At 51.2% G+C, this 18936-nt stretch overlaps 1 protein-coding gene across 10 annotated transcripts in view; it reads right to left on the bottom strand.

Annotated features, from left to right (window-relative positions):
• Positions 1-1514: 1514 nt before the first annotated feature.
• Positions 1515-18936, bottom strand: part of CCDC88C (coiled-coil domain containing 88C) — a 127864-nt gene continuing 110442 nt past the window's right edge. For 4 of the 10 annotated variants that reach the window (XM_033418819.2, XM_033418808.2, XM_004262339.4 and 1 more), the window contains 5 exons: positions 14379-14567; positions 10715-10783; positions 8226-8294; positions 7141-7430; positions 1515-3809 (listed from right to left, as the gene is read on the bottom strand). In XM_033418819.2, coding sequence (XP_033274710.1) covers positions 2811-3809; positions 7141-7430; positions 8226-8294; positions 10715-10783; positions 14379-14567 — 1616 coding nt within the window. In that variant the 3' untranslated portion in view covers positions 1515-2810. Of the gene's footprint in view, positions 3810-7140; positions 7431-8225; positions 10784-14378; positions 14568-15746; positions 17129-18936 lie in introns of those variants that run through there. The other 6 variants (XM_049706567.1, XM_033418825.2, XM_033418828.2 and 3 more) reach the window with 6 other exon arrangements.

The raw sequence follows: 18936 nt of genomic DNA on the forward strand, positions 1-18936 counted from the left end.
TGTGTAGGCGAGTGAGGTGTCAGAATTGGAGCTGATGGAGTGATGGATAGGGCGTGGGGAGGAGGGTGGGGTACATCAAACACTATCTCGAGGGACGAGATGGGGGGGAGGATGGGGAACCGCATGTTGAGAACCTTGCATTGGTGGTGTCTCGGGACATCCAAGCTGGAACCAGATCTGGAGGTTCCGGGGAGAGGTTGGGGTTGGAGATGCATCTGGAGCCTCTGGGAGCAGATTGTAATGAAAGTTGTTGGATGTGTATGAGCTTGTCTGGGGCAGAGAAGGGAGTGATAAGAGGTCTGGGTGTGCCTTGAGGTGAGCCAAAGGACCAAGCCACAAAGGGATGGGTGTGGCAGGTGTGGAGGTCACCTGGGTGAACCTCCTGAGGTACCAGGAGGGCTGAGCTGTCTGAGGCAGGCAAACTGGTTGGCAGGCTACTACCAAAACCCAGGGTCAAGGGTATGTGTGTGACCTAGGATGAGCACGGCTGGCTAAGACAAGGGGGGCCAGATTCCAGACACCTTCTCAGGTCCAGGATGTGACCTATAAAACGTGGGATGTGAAGAGAGGAGGGATGAGGCCCGCATCACAGGCATCTGTGATTGTGCGACGGCTGGTGTCGCTGGAGAAGCCAGGGAGAGGAGTTGAGGAAGCCTGTCGTCCAGGCAGGGGCTCTGAGAGGCAGTCGGTACTCCGGGAGCAGGGTGGGACCAGCCCCGGGGGGGTGCAAGGAGGGAGAGGTCTCGAAGGCGCAACCTAGGACTTGGCCAACAGGACGCTTCCAATGACTGTCTGTGGAAGGAATGAGTGAATGAACGAGGGGCCGGCAAGTCTGAGGGCTTTAGAGCCATCCCACAAGGGGGAGAATCACGAGGCAGAGACTGGGAGTTCCCAGGGGAGACTGGCCAGGGGTCAAATGCTGCAAAGGCCACAGGGAATGAAGCCTGCAAGGTGGCCGCCGTTCATATGCTGCAGGATCTCTGCTGAGCGGTGAGACACCCAGATTGCAGAGGCTCGGGAAAGAACGGGTGAGGAGACAAGAGGAGACCCTCTCGAAAAAGTCTGGTGAGAAAGCAAAGGAGACGCTGAGGCAGCAGCTGGACAGAAATCTACTAGAAGAAAGATTTCGACATGTGTGGGTATTTATATGCCTGCCTTCCCTCCTCCTTCCCTCCCTCCATCAGCCTCCGATCTGAGGCCCCCGAGGCCTGAATTCCAGGTCTGGCACGTCCTAGTAGAGTAGCCTTGGGAAAATCCAGCGGACTACTTTAAGCTGAGCTCCTGCCATGACACAAATCCCATAGCAAAACAGGATTCAATTTACACTAGGTTAAAATAAATTCAAGTCTGGAAAAAAGCTGCTGTAAAGAGAAACACCTTGCCCTCCACAGTCTCTGATGACCTAGCGGCCAAGGGAGCTGTGGATTCCAGGGACTGGTGCTAAGGCAGGGACCCTGAGCCCCCAGAGCCCAGTCAATGCTGCTGTAATGTGCAGTGAGGAAACTAGGACTCAGTACTGTTCCATGTCCTTTTATTACAATTGTCCTTGTGTTCCAGAATGAATGGCTATTTAACACACAACCCGAAGCACTCCTAAATTTGATCTTAGCTTCCCATTTCTTTCTTATATTGAATCAAAGGGGAAAAAAAAATGTTACCAAAAAAAAAAAATCACCAGGTTTAGTGCATCCCTGGAAGAGCACCTTTACTAAACAGGAAACAAAACGTGCCAGGAATCTGACCAAATACACAAAGCAGCAGGTGAGATTCCTGATAGGAAAGAATGACTCCCCATGGAACATAAATAGATCCCCTCAAAGTACATATATTTCACATGAGTGTGTACATACATATGTAATATATTAAAAGAAATTTGGTTTCTACCACGAGAAGTTACTCAGCAATAATAAATCAACATCTCACCTGAGACAGGGAAGTGGGGACACTGCAGCCACGTTATAAACCGAGGCGCACCTCACTCCTGTACACGCCTCCCCTCTGTATGCTGTGCACACTTGCTGGGTGGGCTTCTCTCTGCCCGGCCCCCCAGGCCCAGCAGATCCAGTGTTTGTAGAAAAGCACGTCAGGGAAGGCAGGTGGCCCTGTGGCCTCGGAGCCCACCCAGCAGGGCCCAGGAGCTGGCTGCAGCGGGGAGGTAAACACCCGAGGCTACCGCCGCCTGCCTGGAAGGCCGCTTTGGCTCTAGGGTGAAGGGAAGCGCTTGGGACCCCAGCAATGGCACCGCAGTGCGTCTGGTTTTCAACAGCGAGCCTGCCTCTGGGGTCCACCCAAGGGCCACCCAAGGGCCTCCAGATCTTTGTAGTTTGGCCAGTGGGGGCTTCCCCTAGGATCAAATGGCTTTTGGGAGGGGAGTAGAGTTTCCAGAGCCACCAGGGCTCAGTCCTGTGAGTGTATGTGCGTGCGCACACGCCCACATACACACGCACTTCAGTGGAGGTCAGCAAGTTGCAAACGAGTGTTCTACAGGGGCGCGCTCAAATAGTGTCTGCTTTGGGGTCAGTTTGTCACTGTGTTCTGAGTGTCCCCATGCCAAGGTGGATTTGTTCAAAAGATACCAGTTGCTGGAGGCTACAGGTACAGAAGACACGTTACACACCGGGGGGAGGGTGCAACCCTCTCAGGGCTTGGCACGGTGTTTTAGTAACAAAACAAACAGAAGAAACGCACGGAAACCCTTTCCTCATTGTAAAGCCCTTTCCTGGCACCACAGGCAGACGGAGAAAGGCCATCATGATGAGCAGGTGCGTCAGTAGCTTTAAGGTTTAGGAGCTGCCGGTCCAGGAGCCAAGTCACACGCAGCCGTACTCGTACCACACGGTCTGCTGGTCCCCAGCCGGCTCGGGGGATGCCGGCGTGCTCTTCGAGCTGCTCCCACGACTGAAGTCCTCGGAGGCCCGGCTGCCATGGGGAGCCAGGTCGGGAGACCTGCCTGGGCCCTTGGCAGGGAGGCCCTCGCTGTAGCCCTGCCCCGGGACCCCGTCCCCCTCGGAGGGGCTGAACCCCGCCCGGACGGGGGCGATGGTGGCCACCTCTCCCGAGTGCGGGGAAGCTTGGGGCTTAGTCCTGGCAGCCGGGGCTGCAGCAGGTGAGCAGTGCTGTAGCTGGGAGTTGCTGCCACTGCCACCTCCAGCGGCGATGGCTGGGGACGTGGCGGACTGCTGCAGGGGAGCTGGCCTCTCCTCCTTCGGCGGAGCCAGAGAGAAGCGCCTCGCGTCCAGTGGCCGGCTTCGGGGGCCGGGGCCCTGACAGGGGCCGCCAGCCTTTCCCACAAGCGGGGTCCGCTCCCGGGCCAGGCTGTGGGAGCTGGGAGGTGTGGAGCCCTGCAGGCTGTGGCTGCCTGTGTCTCTGCCCGCCGAGGCCTCGGGAGCCCCTGGCTCCTGTTTGCAGGCCTCTGGCCCGCTGGCCCGGAGGAGGTCGGCGGAGGCCAGGCTGAAGGCCCGGCTCAGGGATGCACTCCGGCCAGTGGGCGTGTGGGAAGCGGGGGGCATCGCGGCCTGCCGGAGTCTGCCCAGGGACAGGCTCTGGGGCAGCTGGGCCTGCCTCTGGGGGGCGCTGGGCAGGGCCTCGGCCTCAGCGGGTCTGAAGTTCGGCTTCACGTACTGCCCGGGCTTCAGCGGCTTCCCCTCGGAGGTGGTGATGGGCATCTTGATGGTGGGGGCCACGAAGCTGGTGGGCATCTTGGCCCCTTCTTTCCTGGTAGGTGGGCCTGGCTGGCCTCCGATGGCCGGGAGATCACTGGCCTTTCTAAAATAGTCACTTAGCAGGTCATCCCGGCAACTGGGAGCATCCTACAGGGAAGAGAGCAAGAACTGAGTGAGGGCCAGAGAGGCCTTGGAGACCCCTCCTCCCACCCAGGATGTCCCCTGTGCCACCCACATGGCCAGGACTGAAGTTTCCCGCTCAGCCTGTTGAAGGCCTAACTTCCCCACCATACACACTGCTCTGGTCAGGGGTTGGGACAATACATGGCTCGTCAGGGAGAGGACCCAGATGCCACTCAGTAGCCCCCTAACTCTTTTCTTTCTTTTTTTTGGCTGCGCTTTGTGGCACGTGGGATCTTGGTTCTCCGACCAGGGATCGAACCTGTGCCCCCTGCAGTGGAAGCGCAGACTCCTAACCACTGGACCGCCTGGGAATTCCCAAGTAGCCCCTTAACTTTACAAGTAAGAAAGCAGGTCCAGAGAGGAAATGACTTCCCACAAGGCTCATCCACTTTATGGAAGGGTCAGGCCAACTGTTTCAACTTGGTTCCCATTTCTTCATCAAGCAGAGCAAGGGGCAGAAAGCTGACCGGCAGGACCAGACCTTCTCTGTCAGCCCACCAGGCTCAGACGCACTGCAAGGGCTTTACTGTGGGCCGCAGAGAGGAAGAGAAACAAGACCAGCTCCCAAAAAGCCAGAATCAACCACACTCAGGACCCTCACTGCCTCCTAGATGTTTCTCCTAATGTGAGAAGGGGGAAAGGAGGCACAAGGGGCAGGGGGAGGGCGGTGGTAACCAGAAAGGTCGACCATCCAGGAGAAGAGGGAGGTGGCCCAGCCCTCTAGACTGTCCCCCTCAAGCAGCTGCCACCTGGCTGGGCTTCCCCTGGCCAGGGAACTGGTGTCGTTTGCCACCATCGTGGGGACAGGAAGAGCCGCCAGGGGCCAAGCTCGATGGCCGTGTTCAGGCTCACTTCAGCCTTCTGCCAACACCTCACAGCCTAGAGGAGGCAAGCGGAGGGTTCTCCTGAGGCCGACGCTGCAAAACGCGGGGAATTGAGTCCACATCAGCGATGAGATCGGGGGCCGAGAGCTGCTGCAACGAGACCCCAGCCCGCTGTGACCTGTCAGGGGGCATCAGTCCGCAGGACAGGTCAGCAGCTCAGGAGCCACTTGCCGACAACTCCTGGCCCCTGACAACATCTGGATGCTCAACTTGACAGGGGTGCAGTCTTGTGGTTTCAGGATAGTTTGAAGCCTCACTCTTGGCATGTGTTTGCAGTAAGACCCTGGGTCATCAATATGGACCAGAACCATTTATCAAGTGCTTCCCGCAGGCCAGGTGCTGTGCTAGGAACCAGGGGTATAATCGCAAAAAACTTAGTTTAATTTTGAAAGCAACCCTTGTAAGGGTTGCTTAAGGTTGTATGAAAATAATATTTAATATGTAAGAAAACTGAGGTTATAGATAGACATCTAGAGAGTGGCAGATTGGTGATTAGAACCCGTGGCTGTCAGACTCTGCAGCTGTTTTCAGCACCTCCTGGTTCCTTTCTGCACACTTCTCACTTCTTTAACCCCCACCTTCAGGGCCACCCAGGGAGCCCATCTTGTGACACCCCCTCCCCCCAGCATCATCAGTGCTTGGGGAAGGGGGGCATGGGTGGCTTCTCCAGGCCTGCTCAGAGGAGGGTAGGGGTGCCAGGTGGGGCCATGGGGGTGAGCACCTGGGCAGAGGGGGAGAGGACGGGTGGCTCTCAGAGCGTGAGCATCAGCTTCCAGCAGGGACAGGTAAGCAGCGGTGAGTATCTGGGCAGGTCTGAGCTGAGTGCGGAGGGGCCCTGAGCCTTGCTTAGGACCCACCCCCTGAGATCTGCCCAGAGAAAGGAAACTCACGGGGACCGGCACATAATCAGAAAAGGACTAAGAAGAGGAACCATCCAGTTGCAGGCACCCCTGATTTCTGGACGTTCTTGTTTATTCCACTAGATCAGTGATTCTCAGTGCGTGATGCCTGGACCCACGCTGACAGTGAGAGCGTCGTCTGGGAACTTCACAGAGATGCAAAATCTCAGGAACTCTGGGGTCCAGCTTGTGTTCTGCCAAGCAAGTCCGATGCACACTGGAGTTTAAGACCCACTGCATCAGACCGTAAACTTCTGGAGGGCAGGTTTTCTGTCTTTCCCACTTTGGGTTCTCCAGCTTCTAACACACAGTAAGTGCCTGATACACAGACAACCACAAGACCGAGCACCTAGCAAGTATGCGACAGAAATTTGCCCATTAACTGGTTTGCTTTGTTTTCTTAGCGCAGGCACCATGCATACTTCCTCACACACGGGAGCTGCTCAATAAATACCTCCCAAACAAATATTTTGTGTTCTGTGTCACTGTGACCCATTAATGTGGGCCACAGAGTTTACTATAGGGCTAGAGAAAGTTCGACTGTATTTGTTTAAGGTAAATGAGAGAGAATCACTGAAGCATTAAACCTTAAAAGGTCTCAAGTGCAAGACAGTATATGTGTCATCTGTTGAATAACCCAATAGCTCATGGGACTGAATTTAGACAGAGTATGTAAAAGACAGACATGCAGCTTCAGAAAAGCTAAATGGAGACGCTGGAAAGGTGACAGCAGAGGGAATCCTAATACAGGTGATGTTTGGGGGTTAGAGCTGCAGAGCAGAGGTCAGCAAAGCGGAGCCCCGGGCCAGGTCCAGCTTGCTGTCCATTTATGTATGGCCTGCGAGCTAAGAATCGTTTTTACATTTTTAAATGATTGAAAAAAATTTTTTTTTATAGAACGGTCTTTTGGGACATGTGAAAATGATATGAAATTCAAATGTCAATGTCCATAAGTAAAGTTTTACTGGAACGCGGCCACGCCCACTCATCGACAGACGGTCTGTGGCTGCTTTCCCGCTAAAGCGGCAGCGTCGAGTAGTTGCAGCAGAGACGTCTGGACTGGAAAGCCTAAAATATTTACTATCTGGCCCTTTATAGAAAAAACTGGTTGATCTCTGCTGGTGAAGGCTCAGGGGAAGTGGGCATTCCGAGCTCTGCCACAAAACCTAGTGAGATGCTAACTCCGTGAGTGGGGGGGCGGTCACTCTTTTCTTGAGAAGCTCCCAGCGCGGGGCGCACAGCACCCCTGCCCTCCATGCCGGCACCACGTTCTGCCCACTCACTTCACAGACGGAGAATCAGCCTCCGAGGTCTGGGGCTGGCTGCTGGCACCCAGGGATCTGCTGGCTCGCGGGTTTGCTCCCCACCCAAGCAGCCCTGCACCTAGGCCACGCACCCCCGCCCCATCCCTTTCTGTGACTTTGCTGCCACGGTTTCTGCCTACTGTCCCAGTTTGGGAGGTAGCAAAGGAAGAGGGATTCGCTGTGTCCCTTTGAGCCCTGGGCCACTCACGGAGGAAGGGGAGCCCCGGTTGCTCTCCTCCAGGAACTCCTCCAGGGTGACCATCTCACTGCTCGGGGAGGCTGAGCAGGGCCGCACCCCGCCATGGGGCTGGGCTGCGCCCCTCTTCCGGGCGCCCTCTTGGGGGAGAGGCCCGTTCCGGGGTGGGGGGTACTCATGGCGGCTGAGGGCAGTGCGCCCCGGGGTGCTGGCATCCCGCGGCAGAGTGGCTGTGTCCCTACTGGGGATCAGGTCTTCGCTGCTGAAGCTCTCGGACCTGCCGTGGAGCTGGTCGGAGGAACCTGGGGTCGGGGCGGGCGACACAGAGAACACACGTGAGTCCCCCTCTCTGTCTCCAGGGGGCTCTCTGCTGCCCCCAGCTCACTTAAGACAGAGAGGATGCTGCCTGAGAACCCAGGGCGCACTTCTCCCAGGCTGGGATTTTGGATGTTAAGAACACTCTGGAATGCTTAGAATTCAGAACAAAGTAACTTGAGATAAAAGTGGAAAAGCTTCTGCTAAAGTTTCCATTGTTAGGAGCTATAAGGCACCGCACTCATTAGCTCCTGTCTGTTCACATAGTTAAAGGTTTACTTAGCACCTGCTTCGTGCCAGGTGTTCTTTAGAGGCTGGTCATGTGGACTCTGAGAAGTGAAAAGATTTGCGTAAGGGTTTATGGTCTTGGGACAGCAAACACATTCTTTTCAGATGTGCAGGAAACATTCATTAAGACAGACCGTATTCTGCACCGTAAAATAAAACTTAAGAAGAATCAAAGCCATCCACTATGTCCTCTGACCACAGTGGAATGCAACTAGCGTCACTCTCTCCATTCTACAGATGAAGTAACTCGGATTCAGAGGATGGGAGACTCTCCCAGGTGCCCAGAGCCTGTCAGAAGGGGTGAAGGGATTTGAACCCCAATCCATCCAAACCCTGGGCCTTCACTTGCAACCGCGTGACGTGGCCTAGGAATGCAAACGCAGAACTCGTGGAGGATCTCGGGAACTGTATTTTTAAAATTACAAGTATACTATAAGCCCAGAGTCAGAGATCCACATACACTGCAAAGTGCCCAGAAGGAAAGGCCGGCTCACCTTTCAGGTTAAGAGGTGAGCTGTCGCTGGACGCATTTCTACTGCTCTCCAAGCTCCCCGGCCGGGACGCTGAAAGGAAACGCCAACATATAACCTAAAGGCCGATGGTAAACCATCTAATCCGAGAAAAACTATGGAACAGAGTAACTCTGTGCCGAAGTGAAGCTGAGCGCCCCCAGGAAGGACGAGCGTCAGGATCCTCTGTGCCCTCCCCCGAGGACAGCTAACTTCCCTGAGCGCCAGGCGTGGCACCCAGGAGACTGTCCAGAAATGACAGCCTATGGTGTATATATATATATATTTTATTAGGTCTAGGGCTGTGGCTTAAAACAATTTTGTTAACGAGGAAAATCTCATGCAGAACTGAAAAAGCAGACCAAAAAACCCGGCTGCTCTGGGTGAGCCAAGAGTTGGGGTGGGGATGCCCACCCCTATTACTGCACAGAGCTTTCTGGAACACGTGTGAAAATCTCCTGCCTAGACCATGACGGTATAGCTCGGTGAGGGCGGGAGCCAGGAAACGGCAGTGTGCGCACACGTGTGTTATGTGTGTGAAGGGGAGTGCGTACCGTGTGCAGGTGGCTTCAGCTCCCTGATCCCGGGAATGGGACCCTCAGCAGGAGAGGGAGCATTTGTTTTTCCCAGCTGTTTGTTGTGAATGTCAAATTCACATCTGCCCCAAAGGGAAAACCTGACCTTTACGGTGACAAATGCTGGAGGGAACCAGCCCTCCCGGCTGCTGTCTGTGCCTGAGCGGGTCTGCGGTGGTGACTCTTGGATCCCAGGGTGAATAACCAGGTCCAGGGAGGGACCCCGCCCACACGGCACAGGGCAGGCTGGGTCTTCAAGGCCTGCAGGGTACCTCTCCTGGTCCCCTCTGCCAGCAGCACTCAGCATCACGGCCCTCATCAGCCTGCCCTGTGTCAGTGCTTGTCCTGCTGGACCATGAACCCCTGGGGGACGGGGACTGTGTTTCTGGCATCTCTGCATCCTCCCAGCACACAGCTGGTGTTGACCGCACTGAGAACTGGAGACATACTACTTACAAGCTACCTCCCCTCCTGCCTGCAAGTTTGCTTTTGTTTTTCTGGGTCTTTAGGGCACCCAGTTCCCACGTGCTGATGTGTTCTCTGCAAATAGAAGGCATCTGGAAAACACTTACTAGCAAACGGGGTTTGGGGACGAGCCAAAAAATACATGGTTTTCGTGCATGATATAAAAGCAGAATAAGTCCTCTCTTTGAGAAGGGAATATTTGAAATGAAAAAAAGCACATCCCTCGTTAAAAAGGAAATAAGTTTCACTAAAATCGTGATACAAATCAATGGGACCCCAAAGCACTTTTGTTTATCTAAGCATTGCATCAAAAACCCCTTTCCCTTCTTTTTCCCGATAAGAGAAGCTCAAGGAATCAGAATACTTAGGAAGAAAACCCTTTTGGTCAGCTGACAAGCATAAATTGGGCTACTCAGGTTTACCAAATGTTGCAGGAGATCCCTGCTGTTGTGTTACCCACCACTCAATGTAAAGACATAAGGGCGCCCTGTGTCAAACTGTTTCATCGCAGAGCCTGTCTTTACTCATGTCAATTGGAAATGTCTGTATTTGTATCATAATACTTTTAAGACAATGGATAGGGTAGAGATAACACTTATTGTCAATCAGAAATAAACTGAATTCAATGTAAACTTTTTTTTTTAAGAATTACCTTCCAACCCTCCTATGACTTTTTTTTTTTGCAAAACTTTAAGAAAAACCCAAAGCTGTTTATAATTTTTGAGAAGGTTGGTATAATTCTTGGTTTCCCTTCTGCCTAAATTTACAATATGCCTGAATCAAACGGCAAGTGCTTCTAACAATTTCTAAGACTAAATATAACTTGGAGCCACTCTGGGCAACTAAAATCCAAGTGAGGACAGTGAGAGAGCTTCCTGAAATCAACACTCCCTGTGTGGGTCACCAGAACTTCCTGGCAAACAGGGGTGCTTTAAAGCAAAAGGAATTAAACTCTCCAGAAGTGGGATGCTTGATACGTAGTGACTTCCCCGTCACTGGAGGTATGTAAGCAGAAGTCACATGCTCAGGCCCTGGGGAGGGCAAGGAAGGAGCCTGGAGGAACTGTGGACCCCCCCATTCCCACTTCATACAACAACTTCACTTTCACCTGTTTTGTGTGTTGGACTTCCATACAGGACTTAGCTTAAAGGAAAAGCACTGTTTGTTTGTTTTTGCGGTACGCGAGTCTCTCACTGCTGTGGCCTCTCCCGTTGCGGAGCACAGGCTCCGGACACGCAGGCTCAGCGGCCATGGCTCACGGGCCCAGCCGCTCCGTGGCATGTGGGATCTTTCCGGACCGGGGCACGAACCCGTGTCCCCTGCATCAGCGGGCGGACTCTCAACCACTGCGCCACCAGGGAAGCCCGAAAAGCACTGTTGATAAGAACAAGACTGAGAACCCAGGAGGAAGGGGACATCGCACTGACCACTTACCGTACTGCCTGTGGGGAGCGAACTCGAGCTCCAGGGACGGTTCGCAGAGGCTGTCATCAGAATTATAGCCTGTGGTGAAAATAAGGTGATGATACAGGGGTCTCGGAACAGCCACAGGGAAACACGGGGTCCTGTGCCGGACGGCCACCTCTGACTGGCACCTGAGCCACGGCAGCGCCAAGCCCTTGGAGGCGAGGGAGGGACGCGTGGACGTGCCTCTTCCATCCCTCCCCCTACTCCTCCTGCTGGCACGGCCCTCACTCCCGACTCCTGTTAGATTTAACTTCAAATCCCATTTCCGCCTGTGCAGTGACAGGGACTTGAAGACTAAAGCAGTGATCTGGCCAAAGGATTACACAGCAAAAGGAGGCGAGTATTCAGGGCCCTGGGGAGCGCCTCCCAACCTCCAAGGCCAAGCCGTGCCAGCAGTTCTGGTCTGGAGACCACAGTTGTCTTCAGGAGGCGGGAGGAAGGCAGAGGAGAGAATCCAGCACCTGAGGGGAGAGGCTGACTCCCTGGAAACAGCCCTGCCGCCGCAGCTCCTCACCCGATAGACCTGGAAGCACAGGCCACCCGTCAACTGCCCTTTCCCTGAGGGATTCAGATGCCCTCTGCCTCAAGCCTGCTAACTTCTCTCTGACAGTAGACCCTGGGTCCCACCAAACGGCAAGAGGGTTTCCACCCTATCCCCAATTCCTATTATAAAAGTTCTGGCAATGAGATACACCCAAAGTTAGGTATGATGTATACACTACTATACATAAAATAGGTTAACTAATAAGGACCTGCTGTAGAGCACAGGGAACTCTTCTCAATACTTTGTAATGACCTACATGGGAAAAAAAATCTAAAAAAGAGTGGATATATGTATAACTGATTCACTTTGCTGTAGAGCAGAAAGGAATACACATCGTAAATCAACTCTACTCCAATAAAAAATTTTTTTTAAAAAGTTAGGTATGATCTAATTGCTTCCTTTGCAGGTTTTGTCTCCTGGAGATGAGGGCGGGACGACTCCTTTTTTTAACTCATTGAAGGCAGGAGAATCCTACATTTTGAATTCTGCCCTAATGCCCAACTCAAAGTAGTGGCTTAATGAAAACCTGCTGCCTTGATTACTACAGTATAACATGGTTAGTGATATGTAGGCTATTGGTAGTTAAACCTGGCTAATATCAGAATTTTCTGGAAAACTTTTAAAAAATATGGAATCTTATTTAGGAAAAACATATCTGTATTTGTCCTTTGACCCAGCAATTCTACCTCTAGGAATAAACTCTGGGGACTGGTTGGTTGAATGAACCGTCATACCACCATTTTAATTATTATGCGCCTCTTAAAAAGAATGAGGAAGATCTCCATGATATATGGCTAAACGAAAAAAAAATCAAGGTGCATTATTTTGTTTATTTTTGCAAAAAGAAACACTGGAAGTATAAACAAGGAACCAAAAAAAAAATGGTTATCCACAGGCTGATTCTGGAATGGAATGGAGGGGAAAGGGAGAGATGTGAGACTCAAATCTAAGCATGCCTTCCTACCTAATTTAGCTTTAAAACAGTGAAAACAGAAACAAATGAACCTTACTGTATATCAAACTGCTAACATAATCACCTAGAGAAGAAAATTCCAGTGAATTTTGAATATAAAACTCTGTGCATCCTTAGTGAGATATAATCACAGAACTAAAAGAACTACCAGAAAACAAACATCACTTAGTAATTTTATTGTTAATAATATAATTTTTTTTACCATTACTGCATATTTTCAGGAAAAGTAAGTAGATTTTTCAAGAGACATGACTTCTGTGTAAGAAAAGGACACACGCATATGAAATTAAAAAATCCCTGTAATATTAAATTGGAATTTGAAATATCGATATGAACTCATAGTATCTATGTGTCCTTTCTTTACTGAAAGGGTCTAAAAGTAATGACAACACTGTAGTGTCCAGATCTTGATTATTAAATTCTGCTCTAAAAGGAACTAGATTTACTTGAAGAAATGCTGATTCTAAGGGCAGGGAGTGGGGGCGGGGTGTTCCATTTCGAAGACGGTTACATGCCCACTGGCGATGACTACCCAGAGTGTGAGAACTGGGCTGCCAGGGAATCGCCACGGGCAGTGCTGGGGTTGCAGGGTTGATGGACCCTCATGCACGCTCAGCGGACGTGTGACCGGCCAGTGATGTTTCCAGGCTTGGGCTCTGGTTCAGGGATGGGGGTCCAGACTGAGACAGCCCAGGGTTAGCCTGGAGGGCTGGACCTTGAGCCACACAGACCACTGGTACACTGAGGGGAGATGGTGTTCCCAGCTCTTTCCCAAGACCAGGCAGGGCCTCTGTACCCCAGGGCCCAGGAAACCAGGGGAGACTGATGACTGTGGACAACAGATACCCTTGCCACGCTGGGCTCAGAGCATGCCTGTTCCAGACAGCACATGGCACGGCTCCACTGACATCCAACAGTAAGTGACTGCGCCTGCAGTGTCTGGCCAGCAGTGGGGAGACTGTCCGGCTGCCCTGTGCCCACCCAACTCACCTTCTCCCCAGCTACTTGTAAGCAACTGGGATGAGGGCAGGGACCCTGTCTTTGCTTTGCTTGTCAAACCAAGGTTGTGAAAGTCTCTGGTTTCAAGAGCCAAGTGGGTGGTATTATCATGAAGAATCACCACCGCTGTTTGTTCTCCAATTTCTAACACCCCAGAGGCAATCACTCTCAGTTCCTTCAGCTGTTTCTTTGGATGGTTTCAGATCGCTAAATTATCAGCGGAATGTCTTTTTTGCTTTGAAGCTTCCTGCTTCCTCTCTGTTGGCAACTTTAAATTTCCCAGTGCCTGCTCCACCCACCCGACTGCTCTTTTGGCGGCATCCCATTCTTGTTTCAAGGGTGCAACGGCTTGGCTCATATCTGACTGTATTAATGACGGACATCGTAAAGCTTTCATCTCTGTGCTTCTGTTTACTCTGTTGCCTCTCACACTGGTTTTGGTCTCTGGTACTGGAGGCTCTCCTCAGGTATCCGTGGGCCTCACCTGGCCAGATCTGATGGGGACATTCAACTGGGAATTCCTTAAGCTGATCACATGACTGGGAGAATGTTTTAATCTCACATCTAAAGATGTGAACACACATGGCTACTGGCAACCTGGAAGACCTTCAGTTTTTAAAGCCTTCCCTGCAACCTCCTTGTTTTTCATTTGGGAAACGTGCCTTCCCCTTTACTAACCGACCTCCAGTTCAGAGACCCTCTTGTGTATCCTCTGTAGAGAATAAACCTCCAGACTTCTACCAAGTTGGGCTGAGGGAGGCTGCCTGCTTTTCGCCCAAACTTGGGCCTCCCTTCTGGAGCTGCTTGGTACCACCAAGGCCTGCACGGTGGTGGTGAGAGAGGGTCCCGGGGCTTCCCCACCAGTGGCTTGGGATCAGGCCTCTAGAGGGTGAAGCTGTCTGTCCAGAGTCACCCACCCAGCTGGCAGGCAGGGCTGAGGCCTGAACCCATGTCTGTGTGACGCCAGAGCCAGCCCACAGCTTAAGCACTCTGCTCTCCACCTCTCAGCCTGAGACCCCTCCTGGCCCTGAGAGCCTGGGGTCTTTAAGAAGGAACCTGAGCCCCAGATGCTCGGCCCTCTCGTTTCTGGACAAGGTGAGGGGCCCACGACTCACCTTTGGCGCGGCCTGGGTGCCGTGAGATGGGGGTGGAGCTGGAAGGGGTTGCAGTGATGGCTGAGGACGAACAGGGCCGGGGGCCCGGCTCCACGGGCCAGGGCTTCATGGCTGGGTCAGCAGAGGCATCCTTGCGGTCAAGGCTGTCTCTGTGCGGGGACCCTCGCTTTGGCTTTAGGTCCCCAGGACCTGGGGCAGAGAAGGACACTGAGAAACGGGGCTGCAGAATCCCGTGCTCAGGCCGGGCGACCACACGGAGGCCTAGAAGCAGGGGTGGCAGGGCACACGGACCACAGGTACAAAAGCTGAGCTGCCCACCTCCCGGGCTGTGGTTTAAACAGGAGGGCCCTGGCTACAGGCCTGTGTCGGAGGGCCCACCTCCAATGATGGGCCAAACTGTGAGCCCTGAAATTTTGGCGGGGAGGAAAAAAAGGAAAAACTCAAGAGGACAAACAAAATATCGGTGGAAGCCCAACATACTAACAATAGAGCACACCTGCCGCATAGCACTGTATGTAACTCAAATCCCTGGTTTAAAAAGATCCTGCCGATGTCTGCTCAGGATCACTCGGATCTGAGGCTGAGGCCCTGAAGGTCCAGGACACGCAACTTGCCAACTGGCTTCACTTATAATCTGCGAAAAAATTCACTGTCACCTTAACAATAGGGTAAGAAGCCTTTAATCTCTGATGGTGAGACTGACTACAAGAAGGATTTTTACCTTGTATCTTACGCTTTTCTGCAGTCTCTAAATTTTCTACCATGAAGACATACTCTTGTCAAAGTTAAATAAAATCCTATATAAAAACATTAAAAAAAAAACCCTCCAACTATCTAGTAATAAGAAAGGGGATGGGCTCTCCAAAAATGAGACAAAACCTAATGCAGCTGGAGTTCCTACTGGCATTAAGACGGGGCTGTTTTGCATAATGTCTCACTCTAGGCACCCCCAAGGCTGCAGACATAGAGCCACAACCACTGTGTCGGGATCTCGGCCCCTCTCCAGCCTCTTCCACGGACCTGACTCTGTCTGCCCCTTGGCCACTCCAAGTCTGGACTCACTGTGAAGTTTTAAGTGCCTAAATCTTATGACTTGAAATCAACGTAAAATTTGGATTTTGAAAGATAACCTTGATGAGAAGCAAGACTCAAGTCTGGCGGGATGGACGGGACAGACATCCAACAGGTGAGGTTAAAATGAGGAGCAGAGGGGGAGGCGGAGATGACCACACAGTTAGCACGAACAGCAGAGAAACAGCACCATTCCAGCAGCATGCTTGGAGGACAGGCCTGGAAGGCCAGGACCTCAGCAGCCCAGGGTTCCCAAGGCAGGGTGCGTGAGACAAAGTCACTGCAACATCAGCCGACTTCAGCATTTTAATACGTATGTATTTATTTTTTATAGTTACCTTGTTATTATTATTATTATTTTTTGCAGTACACGGGCCTCTCACCGCTGGGCCTCTCCTGCCGCGGAGCACAGGCTCCGGACATGCAGGCCCAGCGGCCACGGCCCACGGGCCCAGCCACTCCGCGGCACGCGGGATCCTCCCGGACCGGGACATGAACCCGTGTCCCCTGCATCGGCAGGCTGACTCTCAACCACTCTGCCACCAGGGAAGCCCTATAGTTACCTTATTTTTATGGTACTGGTTTTCCATTTACAATACAGGTAATAATCTTTCCTTTTAGGATAAATTTAAGTGGAAACGGTGAGTCAATTCAAGGGAAAATATGTAAGTAACCACATAGGTGATGTAAAGATGTGGCCAAAATCATGAAGATGGTACAACAATGACTGCAGACAGAAAAAACGGCAGTAGCTAAAGGCCTCTATCGACCAGCCTTTCCCCCGCTCTGGGTGTGATTGGCGTGATGTTCCTTCTGTCCACTGCTGTTTTAACTTCAGCATCCAAGGTGTCAGAGAACGACAGTACAGTCATAAAACTTCATTCTGGACTGAACTCTGGCTGGGCAACATCAATGCAATTATTCAAAACGCTTGAATGGAGCACAATAAAATCCTTCAAAACATAGAGCACCTCTAAAAAGGACCTTATTGGCAAAAGCCAACAATTCAGGGCTCTGACAAAGAAAGAGGACAAAAGGGCAGCGGTTTTAAATTTAGATGCTTAAAGGTAAGTCTTAAAAAAAACTCACTTGACAGAGACTGTATATTTTAGGAAGCATAGCGACAACAGACCAGCTCTGCTTTACACGCGGGCGTGACAAAAGCCTGCAGGTGCGAGAGAAGGGGGGCAGCACACGGCCCCTGGACTTACTCAGCACGGCCATCCTGGCCAAAGGACCTGTGCATAGATGTCCCGAGGCTCCCCTACAGCTGTGCTGTACTGGAGAAACGGTCCAGAGGGTGTGACAACTCATCTTCTCTTTTGAACTCAGAGTCCACGCTGGCTACTTTAAGTTTGGCTTGGAACTGGGGTCAGGAGGAGGGGTCCGCTATAGGTCATCTGGCCTTTAGGTACTGTTTTTTGTTTTGTTTTGTTTTCGTTTGTTTGAATTTCAGAAATGAAGAAGGATACACGATGAAGACACATGGTAAAGGAAAAGGATTAGAAATCGCCAATCTCGGAAAAAGGGAGGGGCTCGTTAGGAGAGGATGGGGTTGTCAGAGGAAGACCAGAACTGCAGGTGTTTAGAGAGAGCCGAGAGAGCCGGGTGGGCCCCTGGAGACTTGTCTTTGTCCTTGCTTTTGCTTCTCAAAAAGGAACTCTCTCTGCGCTGAGTTGCTAAATCGTTATCCCCAGGATAACCCGAGAGGAAGGAAAAAAAAAAAAAACACAAGAAATAAATGAAATGAATAATAACAAATGACTCTAAATTAGCTCAACGTACTTAGAAAATCAGTATCCTGTCCAGCCCAGGAAAGATGGAAACAATAGCCACGACAAGACCGGAATCAGGACTCAGTGAGTCACTTATGCTCTGCCTCAATTTAATTAATTTAGCGGCATCTTAGTGCCAACACTTTACCTACTCAGCACGTGAAGAGAATTACGTATCGCTCGAGGAGCCGAAGGGCTTAGACAATTTTTCAATTTCAAAGTGTGAAGTTATTAAATAAGAATGTTTATTAATTTAGGAGCCGCGGCTTCTCTTACTCATCCATTTTAATGACTGACTCGCTGACAATCTGGCTCACGTGCTACACAGTACGTTTCTGGCCTGCTGTAACGAAATGGTCTACCTGAAGTATCCACTAATAATTCTTGTATATCTGAAATAACCTCTTTTGGCAGGATGAGTTTAAAAATAATGAAAGTACCTCTTTTTCATACCCCAAAGCCCTCAACACCAAGAATTATTACATGCTTTTAGAGCTCTCTAATTCATGACCTTTAAATCACAGAGTCTTATCAGAGCAGACAACTGGTCTAACGTTTTGAACATGTCATACAGAAACAACCAGTATATCCAATTTCTGATTTAGAGTTAAATTTGGTACCAGAACCTCCATTATTTCTTCCTCTGTGGCACCACCTGGTGGCCAATGCTCACACCACAGGATAAGGGACCGACTTTACGTGATGCTGGGGCCCATGGCTCTGCCGGGGCCCCTGGTTAGGCAGCATGTTGGTTCAGCTTTAACTGCAGGCAGTGCCCTTGTTGGTGAAGAGCTCAGGCTCCAGGGTTGACAGACCTCTGTTTGAATCCAAGTTCTGCCACTTACTATATCAGCAGGTGTTTCACCTTGTCAAGCCTCACTTTCTAAGCTCTGAAAAGGGGATGATTCATCATGCCTACCTCACGGGGTAGTTAGGACTAAACCCGAGGCAGATAAAGTAAATTAGCTGACAAGGTGCTGAGCCCAAAGAAAGCACCCAGTGCACGGCTGCTGTTACTGACGATCATCACTGACTTGCTCGTTCATGGATGGGCACGAGCATTTCTTTTCCTCTGAAAGTTTTCCTGACTCAGTTAGGCTGGTTATAGTTAATTAAGTCAACTTTAATACAAATTGAGGTGATAAATGTCAAAACATTTAAACAGTCAAAATGAAAACCTGGGGCCACAGATCCCCTCTAGATAAAAACCAATGTTAAGCTTCGTTATCATTTATCTGCACAAGAGCCTTTTACCTCATCTGACCTCCTGTAAAGAACGGGAGTGCAAGCATTATTCCCCAAACAATGTGTGCGTGAATGCATTTTCTTTTGTGCATTTGAAAGTGACACAGCAGTACCTGAAGTGGTGAATGTGGCCTCCTGAAAGGCTTGTGCACATGTCACGCTCAGAGGGTGGCTTGTCACAGGCCCTTAGTGCTAGAATGTCAGCCACCACCCCCGACAGTGTGTGGGTCTCAGGCATAGGCCTGATCTTCAGAAAGTCCTGGTGTCTTTCATAAAGATTCAAATATTCAGGCTGCAGTTTTGGCATAAATAATCCATGAAATGATATTTAAAAGTAAATTTGGAAATTTAACCTTGTTTGAAGTAACTGCTGTGCTTAATCGATTCTAAGATGCACATCCCCACCCCCACCGCCCCATCTTAACATCACTGAAATCAGGATGCAGCTTCCACAGTGTCTTACAGTC

The sequence above is a fragment of the Orcinus orca genome, chromosome 2 (genome assembly GCF_937001465.1).
Source record: "Orcinus orca chromosome 2, mOrcOrc1.1, whole genome shotgun sequence".
In the NCBI taxonomy this organism is placed as follows: Eukaryota; Metazoa; Chordata; class Mammalia; order Artiodactyla; family Delphinidae; genus Orcinus; species Orcinus orca.